Below are 11,724 nucleotides of genomic sequence, written 5' to 3' on the forward strand. Positions count from 1 at the left end.
AGCTGAACCAGAATCCAAGAAATCATTTCACTCTTCAGCTAGAAGCTATGTGCATATAAATACATAGTATATATACCGAATTTAACTACTTAGTAGGAGTATAGCAGATGAGAATAATAATGAAGCATTTAGTAGTAGTTATTTATTTGAGTGCATTGATTTTGTTAGTGTATTGCAGAAATGGTAGTGAGTACTTAATTGGAGTTGGGAGTTATGACATGACTGGTCCTGCTGCAGATGTGAACATGATGGGTTATGCAAATTTGGAACAAAAAACTTCTGGAATTCATTTCAGGCTAAGAGCAAGAACTTTCATTGTGGCTGATGCCTCTAATAATAATAACAGGTTTGTGTTTGTCAATCTTGATGCTGGAATGGCTTCTCAGCTTCTTACTATTAAGGTTCTTCAGGCCCTCCATTCAAGGTAATAATCCAAATTTTGTTGACATAGTGTTTCTTCTAGTGTGAAATATATATGGCGTTTAAATTTTACTCTCTCTGGAAATTTGATCATATGATTTTGCAGTGTGTTTATTAGACACCAAGATATGTGTGAGGATAAAGTATAATTTTGGTCACTTAGGTTTGAGATAAATTTTAATTTGGCCTCTAACATTTCAAATATTATATTTCTATCTCAAAAGGTTTTAAATAGGTTCATGTTATTCTATTGTTAAATTTGACTCTAATAATTAACGAAATGAATAACGTAGACGTTAATAATATTACGAGTTAAGTCATATCTTTTTCATATATTAGAAAAACATAACCAAAATTTTCTTGTAATACTTTTTTTCTTTATTTTTTTTGGGTACAAAACTCAAAATCCTAACAATCAATTATCAACGCTTCAAAATCAAAGGAAAAACTTTTATATTAGTAATCGTTGGTGAATCGATTTTACTTATATACTAAAATTGAGTATTATTAACTCTTCAATATACGAATAGTTTGTATCAAATTTAATGATTGGACAACATTGAACCTGCTTAATTAAGACAATTTTTGGATTGAACTAGGATATTTAAAAGTTTTTGAGATTGAAATCTCTAAAAACTTAGGGATCAAATTAGAATTCAATTCAAACGTTGGAAACAAAATAATAATCTATCCCATGTGTGAAGGAGACACAATGATATTAGAATATATATTTTGTAGAAAAAAATGTTTTATTGTAAAAAAGATTAATTATTAAGTATTGGTGAATGTTTATCATATTATTTCACTTCAATTATCAGAAATTTTTATTTATTTATTGTTGTTGAAGGTATGGAAATTTGTACAATGAAGAAAATGTAGCAATAAGTGGGACACATACGCATGCTGGACCTGGTGGTTATCTACAGTATGTGATTTACTCTGTCACTTCTCTGGGTTTTGTCAAACAATCCTTTGATGCCATCGCTAACGCAATTCTACAAACCATTATTCAAGCTCACAACAATCTCAAACCTGCTTCCATTTTTATCAACACAGGTCAATAATACACTCATTATTTTGCTTTTAATTTCGATACAACTAAACCTGAGATCATTTTTTGATACCAACATATTTTTAAAAAAAGTATTCTATATACACTAAAAATCGGATACTAAATTAATTATTATATATATATATATATATTAACTTACATATTTTTTAGCTAAATCATATCAACTACCAATAATCATATAGTAAATCAAATTAAGTTAATTCGATATACATGTAAATAGCGTAAATCAAATCAAATCTATTTTATAAATGTTTTAGGATAGATGTGTAACAAAAATTAATTTAACACATCTACATAATTTTAAATCCTATTCAATTTAATAGTGTAAATTACCCTATAAATCCATGTATAATTTGCCCTTTAGTATATTATTAGATTAGATTGACCCTACTATATTAAATTATTATAAAAATTATTTTCTTATCATATTATATATATTTTGTTTTGGTTATTTTTTGAATTGGTGACTATTACCAATATTTTTCTTTTATATATATTTATCTTATTTTTTAATTAATATTAACTACTTCATCAATTTTTGAGTTTAATTTTAGTGTATTAATAATATAAAATACAATTACATCTAGCTTTTTAGCTAATTATTTAGTATTTACACGATTAATAAAAATAATAATTATTTTTTATAATATAAAATTCATAATTAGATATACATGTAAAGCTAGCGCGTATTTGCGTCAAAATTAAATTTAATTATTTATTGTAGGAGAGGTAAAAGGAGGTGGTATAAACAGAAGTCCAAGTGCATATCTGCAAAACCCTGCAGAAGAGAGAGCAAGATACCATTCCAATGTAGACAGAGAAATGACCCTTTTGAAGTTTGTGGATGAAGCAAGTGGCGAAAGCATTGGATCATTTAATTGGTATGCAACTCATGGAACCTCAATGAGCAGAGACAACAAGCTTATTAGTGGAGATAACAAGGGTGTTGCTGCTAGACTCTTTGAAGATTTCTTTTCTTCTCAAAACAATTCTTCACCCTCTACCATCACTTCCACTCTTCCACCAGGTTTGTTAAATTTTCCCTGTATTAATTCAAAAATATTATATGCACATAAAAAATCAGTCGCTATATAAATACATATATTGTTTAAGAATAAATGATCATTTGTACCCATAAAAGATGAAAACGCTGACATATGTACCCACACTAAATCGAAACTAAATTTGTACCTACGCAAGATGTCCTCCGTGTGACAAAAGTACCCTACGTGGCACTCCAACCCTCTAAAGACAGAGTACTTTTGTTACACGGAGTGCATCTTGCGTGGGTACAAGTTTAGTTTCAATTTAGTGTGGATACATATGTCAGCGTTTTCATCTTTTATAAGTACAAATGGTCATTTATTCTATTGTTTAATTCATTTTTATTGTGTATATCATGTATTCCACAACTAAATAAAATTTTCGCATTTGTGGAGATAAGGACAAAGATATAATAATACCCATTTATTATTCTTATTTTGTCTTCTCTTATAGGCTACTTATTAACAAATTACCATAATTAAGAGATATGTAGTATTTTACATTTTAACCATTTTTACAAACATGTACATTGTTTAAAGTTTAAACTATTTGTTAGATGTATTTGTAACTCTAACAATCACAGTTACGTGTAAAAAGTAGTTGATTTACACAACATTTTTTACCATCAAATTATCCAAATCAGTGTTGGTATAAAAAATTAAATGGATCTCACTTATCTCAAAAACTAACTTAACAAATAAAGGTTGTCTCATATTTATAAAGACTGTTAAATTTTTTATTTTAGACAATGTGAACTTAATAGTTGGCAATGCTTGTTTTAAACAAAGAATTTTGAATGAAAGATTAATGAAAAGTTGAATGGTTAATGAGGGCAGACATTGGACAGCTAGTGAAGAAAGCAAGAGGAATAAAAGCGAGCGGAGGGCATGAATGCAGCAAAGAAAGAAGCGAAGAAGCGAAGGTGAGGAAGAACGATGGGTCGTTGTTCGTGGCCGCGTTTTGCCAATCAAATGTTGGAGACGTCACTCCAAATGTTGTTGGAGCGTTTTGCATTGACACCGGAAAACCTTGTGACTTCAACCACTCTTCTTGCAATGGCAATGACCAGCTATGTGTGGGCCGAGGACCCGGGTAACACCGTTCGATAATTTGATATGTTTGACTAAATTATTTAACATCAAATGTGTTAACATGAAAACATTCGCACGTGAATAATCGCCATTAACTTATTGAACATTTGTTTCAAGGCTAGAAATTGCATTTTTAGAAACTTTAGTAGTTCTTGTATATTCTTGAAAGTATGTATGGTAATTATTAAAATTTTTCTAACATACTTAACTACAAAATATTCAGAAATCATCTTTTATCTCTTGAAACATAGGAAGATCAAATATGTTATTCTCAAGTCATTATGCTTTCAGCAGCATAAATTTGCAAATCTTAAAATAAAGGTCCACTTAATTAGTAATATAATTTTAGGAACTAAATTGATATTTTTAAAAGCAAGGTTATATACATAAATAATAATATGCTATTTTGCATGGAGCAGATACCCAGATGAAATATTAAGCACAAAGATGATAGGTGAGAGACAATTCATAACTGCTTGGAAGTTGTTTGAGTCTGCTTCAGAAGAATTAAGAGGAAAGATTGATTATCGCCATGTTTATGTCAACTTCACAAACATTCAAGTTAAATTGGAAAACAAGAAGGTAGTTAAAACTTGCCCTGCAGCCCTTGGTCCTGGTTTTGCTGCAGGCACTACTGATGGACCTGGTGCTTTTGGCTTTCAACAAGGTGATACAAAGGTAACTAACTAATTCTCATATTACCATTTAATCTATTATAGAAACTGCAATGCTATGTGATCAACAAATATTATTATTTTTGTCCAACAATAATTTATACCTATATTTACAGAAATTTATATATAAAAAATATATAATTTATATTTATATTTACCAGACTTTGCATACATGAGTCAATATAATTTATACTAATATTTTTAAAAATTTACACACGTAAATTAATAAAATTTATTTATTAAAAATAATTTAGTATTTGTGCCAAATGATGGCCAAATTACTAAAAACTGCTGCCCCTAGCGTTTCTGTTATCCAAAATTTGACAAATCTGACTTGACTGCTAAGGAAGATTCATTTATGCAGATTAATCCTTTCTGGAAGCATTTGAGGGATTTGTTGAAAAAACCAAGCAAGCATCAAGTGAGATGCCAAAGCCCAAAGCCTGTTTTGTTAAGCACTGGAGAAATGTTTGATCCGTATCCTTGGGCGGTATGAGAAAAAAATTATCATTTAATTTTGATTAAATTACTCTGTTAATCTCTATAATTTTTTTAAATTTATAATTTGGTTGTTATATTTTAAAAATTTTTACTACATCAGTTTTAAATTTGTAATTTAGATCATTTTAAATAATAAACGTTATAAAAATATTTTTATCCATTTTACACTGCTAATGATTAACGAATATGTCTCAGGACTTTTAAGACATTTTTAGAACAACAAAAATGTAATTACAATTTTTAAACTGATGCATAGATCCAATTAAGAAATTTTAAAGTAGGGACTTAATTACAAATTTAGAACTATACGGACTAACAAAATAATTTAACCTTTAAATTTTGTGCACGGATAGTGCTGTCAATTTAAAAAAAGTGTTAAATATATATAAATTATCCTATAAAAAAAAACTATTAAAAGCAACAACTTACTAATCTCTTGTAATTTGAATATGTTATTCATACAGCCAGCAATTCTTCCAATCCAGATATTGAGGCTGGGGAAATTGATTATTCTTTCAGTACCAGGAGGTATGTTTCAAATTGCACAAGTATTAAAACATAAAGGAAAAGAGACTTGTGCTTTTTATATAGATTAGTAGTTCTTGAAAGATTGATTATGATTTGCAAGTTTGACAAATCATAAAATGAAGAACAAAAACATGCCCTAACAAATTATTATCCTTTGAGTATTGCAGAGTTCACAACAATGTCTGGAAGAAGGCTAAGGGAAGCAGTGAAGGAGACATTAATATCTAATGGAAATGGAGAATTCGACCAGGACACACACGTTGTTATTGCAGGACTAACCAATACTTACTCGCAATACATTGCAACTTTTGAAGAATACCATCAACAACGATATGAGGTAAGAACAACTTGTTAATTAAGAATCTTTAGATAATTTGACATATCTGACTAAATTGTTATCTAACGGTTTCTATTAACAACTTCACATGAAAACAACTGCATATGAGTTTCCACATGTTACCAATGTGACACAATATCTTCAAGTCAATTGCTAATCCGACAAGCTAAAACATTGATGTGGCAAAATAAGACACATCATAGTTAAAGCTACACCATCTCACATTTAACGTTTCACATCAGCATTTACTTAACGAAAGAGATTACAAACTAACATTCTAAATCTTACATCCTAAGAAACCTTAGTGACCCTAGTACTAATGGACTGCTAGAACTTTAGGGTGTATGAATAAACCTAGTGGAAACCTCAAAGTTATGAAGTTATAAACTCAAAAAAATTGACCTGAAACAGTGTTAAATTGAGCAGGCTGCTTCAACTCTCTATGGTCCTCACACATTATCTGCATATATCCAAGAATTCAATAAGCTAGCGCGAGCAATGGCTAAAGGGGAGAAAGTCGCCGCAAAAGGCCCTTCGCCGCCGGATCTTTCATCGCAACAACTAAGCCTCTTACTTGGTCCTTTTGAGGAGTCACCTCCAAAAGGCATCAAGTTCGGCGACACAAAACAAGACATAGCCCTTCCAAAAAGAGGCTACTTCTCCAAGGGAGATAGGCCGAGCGCCACGTTCTGGAGCGCCAACCCAAGACATGACCTTCTAACAGAAGGTACATTTGCCGCGGTGGAGATGCATCAAGGGAAAAAGTGGCTTACCATTCATGATGATGATGATCTAAGCTTGTTTTTCAAGTGGCAATTAGACAATAGTTCCTTGCATGGCTTAGCCATCATAGAATGGGAAATACCAAATCATGCTATTTCTGGAGTATACAGACTAAGGCACTTTGGAGCATCAAAGACCTCCGGCACCTCCCGAATCAGTTACTTTACCGGCACATCACATGCATTTGCAGTGAAGTAGAATAATATCACTTCTGTGAAATAGATAAGTTCTTACATAAATAACGAAAAAAGGACTGCACAACAATGTTTCATGTTTGCATCTCATGGTTATTCATGGGGCTAGGATTACATGAGAATCTAATGTACTCATCTGTGCATCCAAATCACACATCGGAGACTCTCTCCTTTATACAATAAATCAAAAGCTTTATTGATGTCCTTAAACTCCACCTCATGAGTAACAAACCCATCCAATTGCAGTTCCTGTGAATTTAATATATTCGGAAAATTTTAAACTAACAAAAGATGAACCAAACAAGTTCAATTACTACTTTTTACCATCAATATTTTTATAGCAAAGATATCAAACACAAAACTTCAGATTCAAATGAAACATGCAGTTAAAAACACTAAGCTATGAGCTCAACCATGTTAGCACTACTATTTAACATTGTTATTACTACTATTTATACTTTCATAGCATAATCACTGCAGAATTGTATACAGTACCTTGTCCATGTATTTTTTGAGGAGAATGGGGACATGAGTCTTAGGTTTGAGTCCTCCGAATAAGGATCCCATGAGGGTCTTCCCATCATGAAGTACCTCATATGAACTGAGGCTCAACATGGCTCCTGGCTTGTCCACTCCTACAACAATTGTTTTTCCCCAACCCTGATTGAAAAAATCAACTTTCCACTCATTGCTCTTGGCAATTATTGATTTGTTTAGTTCATACTTAAGGCACTCCCAAAATCTAGCCTGGATCTCTATCTAACATAATAATAAATACTGACAAAGAGATGGGGTTTCAATTTATTTAGCAGAAGTTAAGAGTTGGTAGGCTGTGTTTGGTAGCAAAAATAGCACAAAAGTACCAGAAATTTGTATTGGCGAACACATTTTTTATGTTTCACTGTCTCTGTATTTGTATTTTAACTACCAAACACAGCCTTATAGCTTTAATCACATTATTTATGTATGCCTGGACATGACAATGAAAACCATGAGCAAGTTTTGGAACTTTTGCAGAGATTTACCATTCTACAAGAAGCAAAAGCTTCATGCACCAATGATGCCATACCAACACACTCAAAGCAATAATCTGCTCCGCCGCCAGTTTTCTCTATGATAACCTGGTCCACAACTTCAGTTATATAAGATTTGGCAGATTATCAGCAAAGAAAAAAAATCAATGATATGATATTTGCAAATCTGGTTATAATCTCTATTTCAGGACCTAAGACATATAATTTGAATTAAAATTTCTTCCTTTTAAGAGGGTAGACCTGGCTCACTGGTTTGTTCCCACATTCTTTAGGATTGATGAAGTCTGTGAGTCCAAACTTTTTCCCTGATTCAAGAATATGCACATACCATGAAAACAAAATATCAATAACAATAGAACAAGAGTTTAATTTTGATGACTGACAGTGTATTTTACGAAGATGTTTAATCACATCCGTTCTTTTGGACGATAATTCACGCAATCAATAAAAAAAGTAGTTAGTTTTGCTGATGTGACATTATGTGATTAGATGTACGTGTAAATTGTTTTATGCTGACAGTACATCAAAATTAAATTCATAAACAAATGAATAGAAATTGTATATTATTTTACTTGAACGGTATATATGGTTTTATGAAGCTAGCATTTACCAATTTCATATTTTTCCGAGTTGACATCCACACCTATAATCCTAGTAGCTCCACAAAGTCTAGCTCCCTCAGCAACCTAAGAAACCAATCAATTGCGGCGAAAACTTCAGCATACATAAGATCAAAAGAAAACAAAAGCCATGTCCTAAGAGTTCATACTGCAATTCCAACAGATCCCAGCCCAAAAATAGCCACTGAAGACCCAGGCTCCACATTTGCTGTTCTCCAAGCAGCACCTACCCCTAACAATGGAAGTTCTAATCAACACTTAATATCTATGTTGCATTAATAAAAGTACAGAGTATTTTATTCAGATATTTATAGAGCACCCATAGGTGAATAACATGAAGTATTTGTGCATAGTTTATATCAATAGTCATAAGAGAGAAACCTGGTATTCTTCATCAGTCATCACCAGTTAATTTGACTATAACTTTTAGGATTTTCTATTATGGAATTTACCAGTTGATACGCCACAACCGAGCAGGCATGCCCTGTCCGGGGGGGTTTCTGGGCCAATCTTTATTAGATTGGCAACATCAACGACAGTGTACTCACTGAAACTTGAAATAAACATGAAATGGTATATGATATCTCCATTTAGATCGGTGAATCTCGATGTGCCATCTCGAGGCATCCATGGGGATACCCGGAAAGGGAAATTAGTACAACGATTGCTCTTTGTTGATTTGCAATCTGTACACTCTCCACAATCTGGAAGAAAAATTGGAATAACCACATCTCCTTTTGTAACTTCAGCTACATCTTTTCCTACACTTTCCACAATCCTGTATTACATTCAAAATTGTTTAAACACACCATTCACATATGAACAATACAGAATACACAATCATTTACAACTACCATAAGGTGAAACAAATGAAGAACCATGAAGCCGTAGATTTATATCATAGATAAACTGTCACAATATAGTTTGTTAAATTGAATCATCAAAATGCTCACAGATACCATTAAGGATTAGAGTGTTGGCACTGAAAGAAATGAATGAAACCAGCTGTGTATCCTTCAGTATGATCATTGAACTATTTTACATCAATTAAAATTCTATTTTACATGGTCAATTCCAAACACAATAATTCACTTCTAATTTAATTCATTTCAATCCATTTCAAATAAAATAAAATCAAACCCAATCCAAAAATATTTGTTCTAAACACATCCTAAATTCTCTTCCAAACCATTGGAGTGAGGGTACTTTGAAACTATTATGCTAAAAGGGGGATATTAAAAAAAAAAAAACAAGAAGAGTTACAAGTATCCGGGAATGCTGACTTACCAGACACAAATGAACAACAAAATTATGAGATATAAATATATAATCACTTTAGCAGCTAATGGAAGTTGTCCACAACTAATTCTCCCCCCCCCCCCTCCCCTTTTGTTGTGTGTGTGTGGATAATTAGAGAAGTTATAAATGAGGAAACAACTAACATGAAGGAACTTACCCAACTCCTTCATGACCCAGAATTCTTGGAAAATATCCAGGAGGACCTCCCTTCAAGATATAATAAAGCATGTTAAAGAGTCATCAGTCATCCCAAAAAGATTTACAATGTCTTTTACAGCAATACTAGAGAGACAAAAAAAACAGCCTATTAATTCTAGCAATAATTAATAAATACTAAATAAGCCAAATTCTGGTTGATTTTTGCTAATTTTGGTTTTTTACCAAACATTTCCGTTTCTTTTAAATCAATAGAGAATAATGCTATTTGTACATTCAAATTGTGTTTCAATTTTGGAAGCTTAATTTATAACCATCAGTTACACTCGTAGCTCATTTGGTGTTTCAAATAACCAGCAACTTATATGAACAAAGAGCATTGTTACTCATTTAAAAAAAAAATAATAAAAAATAAAAAAACACCTGGAGCTTCAAGAAAGTAGCATCGCTGCCGCAGAGAGAGGCACATATAACACGAATTCGAACTTCACGGGGGCTTGGCGGCGCCACAACGATGTCCTCAATAACCAATGGCTCACCGGGTCTTCTAGCAACCGCCGCTAAAGTAAAGAAAAAACAAGTATTAGAGAAATGAAAGTCCAAAGGAGAAGAGCATTTTGATGAGTTGAGTAATTACCTTTGCATGTTATAGGGTGGCCTTGGGTCTCACTCTCCATGGTAACTGCAACAAAGAATGGAATGGTGTGGTTGCAATGTGAAGAGCTTATATGAGACTTTTCATTTTTGGTCCTTCCCCTCACTTTCCATGGTAATTTCTTTGGGTCCCTAAAATTTGAATATTTTTTTAATTAAATAAGTTCTTAAAAAATTTAAAATTAGTTTTCGTTAATGATTAGCTAAGCAAAACGTGAAATGATAGACCACCCCATAAAACGACTTCCTTCCAATTTATAAAAGAATGGACACAAAACCACCAATGACCATTACCAAACGTCATAGTTTTAGGAGACAAAGAGTTGATTATTTTCCAAACAATTAAAAAATTCCACCGAATGTCCCTATAATTAGAATCTTCTGCCCAATATAATTATAAGTTTCTGACAAACTAAACACATAATAAACAATTTAAATGATAATTCATAGATCTTCTTTTTAATTCAGTCACATTTATCAAATAAAGACAATGGTTTTCACATAGAAAATAGCTGTAAACATAAATTATTAACATACAAAGATCTAATAAAAATATCAAATCATAATCATTTTAGTGTGTTCGATCCAACCTATTCTTGAAATAAACAACTTGCACACACTCCCTTTTTAAAAAAAACCAATACACTGCTAAGAGGGATGACTCGCACTCGCTCTTAGCCCCTGTCTAAAATTTAGCAAACAGACTGTATTGATAAGAAAACTTTTCTTGATCCATCTGAAAGATATCGATATCTATCTGATGGAGTCTACAATGAATTAGGTCGCGGTGGCTGGTGATTTCGGTTTGTTACAAAGATACCTCCGACAAGACGGGCTCGAGGGCGAGCTTTATTTAAGAGAGAATGGGCACTCTCTAACATCCGTAGCTTACCGTTCCATCTCCCCGAACTACTGACTCAATTGATGAGCATCCGTTTTCTTGCTGGGTACAAGATCGAAAAGAATGCATCTCCTTATAATTCCATAATTTTCTTCTTCCACTTTTGTCCTAAAATTTTATCCTAAAAAAAATAAGTCTAACATATAATTTAAACAATTCATTATATTCAGAGATAGAAAACTAACCTAAAATATTACTGTATAGACAACAAAAGAAAAAAAACTCCAATTGAACTCGAAGAAAATAGCATCATCTTAATAAAAATGATTACCTATTAAATTCACAAGTTGAAACTCATTATTCTAATTAATTAAAGAGGAATTCTCCACAATACAAGTCATTTATATTTATATTTTTTTTACGTTTTTCTCCGTGTCTCTTTTTCTTCTTCTTCTTTCTCCGTGCCTCCTCTTTCT

At 32.1% G+C, this 11,724-nt stretch overlaps 2 protein-coding genes across 2 annotated transcripts; one reads left to right on the top strand and one right to left on the bottom strand.

The window, feature by feature from the left end:
• The first annotated feature begins 119 nt into the window (after positions 1-119).
• Positions 120-6,648, top strand: LOC112777892 (neutral ceramidase 2-like). Its single transcript, XM_025822276.2, has 9 exons — positions 120-424; positions 1,268-1,476; positions 2,217-2,519; positions 3,373-3,628; positions 4,047-4,305; positions 4,666-4,791; positions 5,267-5,330; positions 5,498-5,667; positions 6,094-6,648. The coding sequence occupies exons 1-9, from the start codon at positions 120-122 to the stop codon at positions 6,646-6,648; spliced, it is 2,247 nt and encodes a 748-aa protein (XP_025678061.1).
• On the bottom strand, positions 6,634-10,746 carry LOC112777423 (alcohol dehydrogenase-like 7). Its single transcript, XM_025821790.3, has 10 exons — positions 10,391-10,746; positions 10,177-10,313; positions 9,755-9,804; positions 8,751-9,076; positions 8,448-8,530; positions 8,289-8,364; positions 7,919-7,983; positions 7,670-7,765; positions 7,140-7,304; positions 6,634-6,893 (listed from the first exon to the last, which is right to left on the bottom strand). Exons 1-10 carry the CDS (start codon positions 10,428-10,430, stop codon positions 6,777-6,779), a joined length of 1,155 nt encoding a protein of 384 aa, XP_025677575.1. The 5' UTR covers positions 10,431-10,746; the 3' UTR covers positions 6,634-6,776.
• Positions 10,747-11,724: the final 978 nt, after the last annotated feature.

The sequence above is a fragment of the Arachis hypogaea genome, chromosome 19, assembly GCF_003086295.3.
Source record: "Arachis hypogaea cultivar Tifrunner chromosome 19, arahy.Tifrunner.gnm2.J5K5, whole genome shotgun sequence".
Classification (NCBI taxonomy): domain Eukaryota; kingdom Viridiplantae; phylum Streptophyta; class Magnoliopsida; order Fabales; family Fabaceae; genus Arachis; species Arachis hypogaea.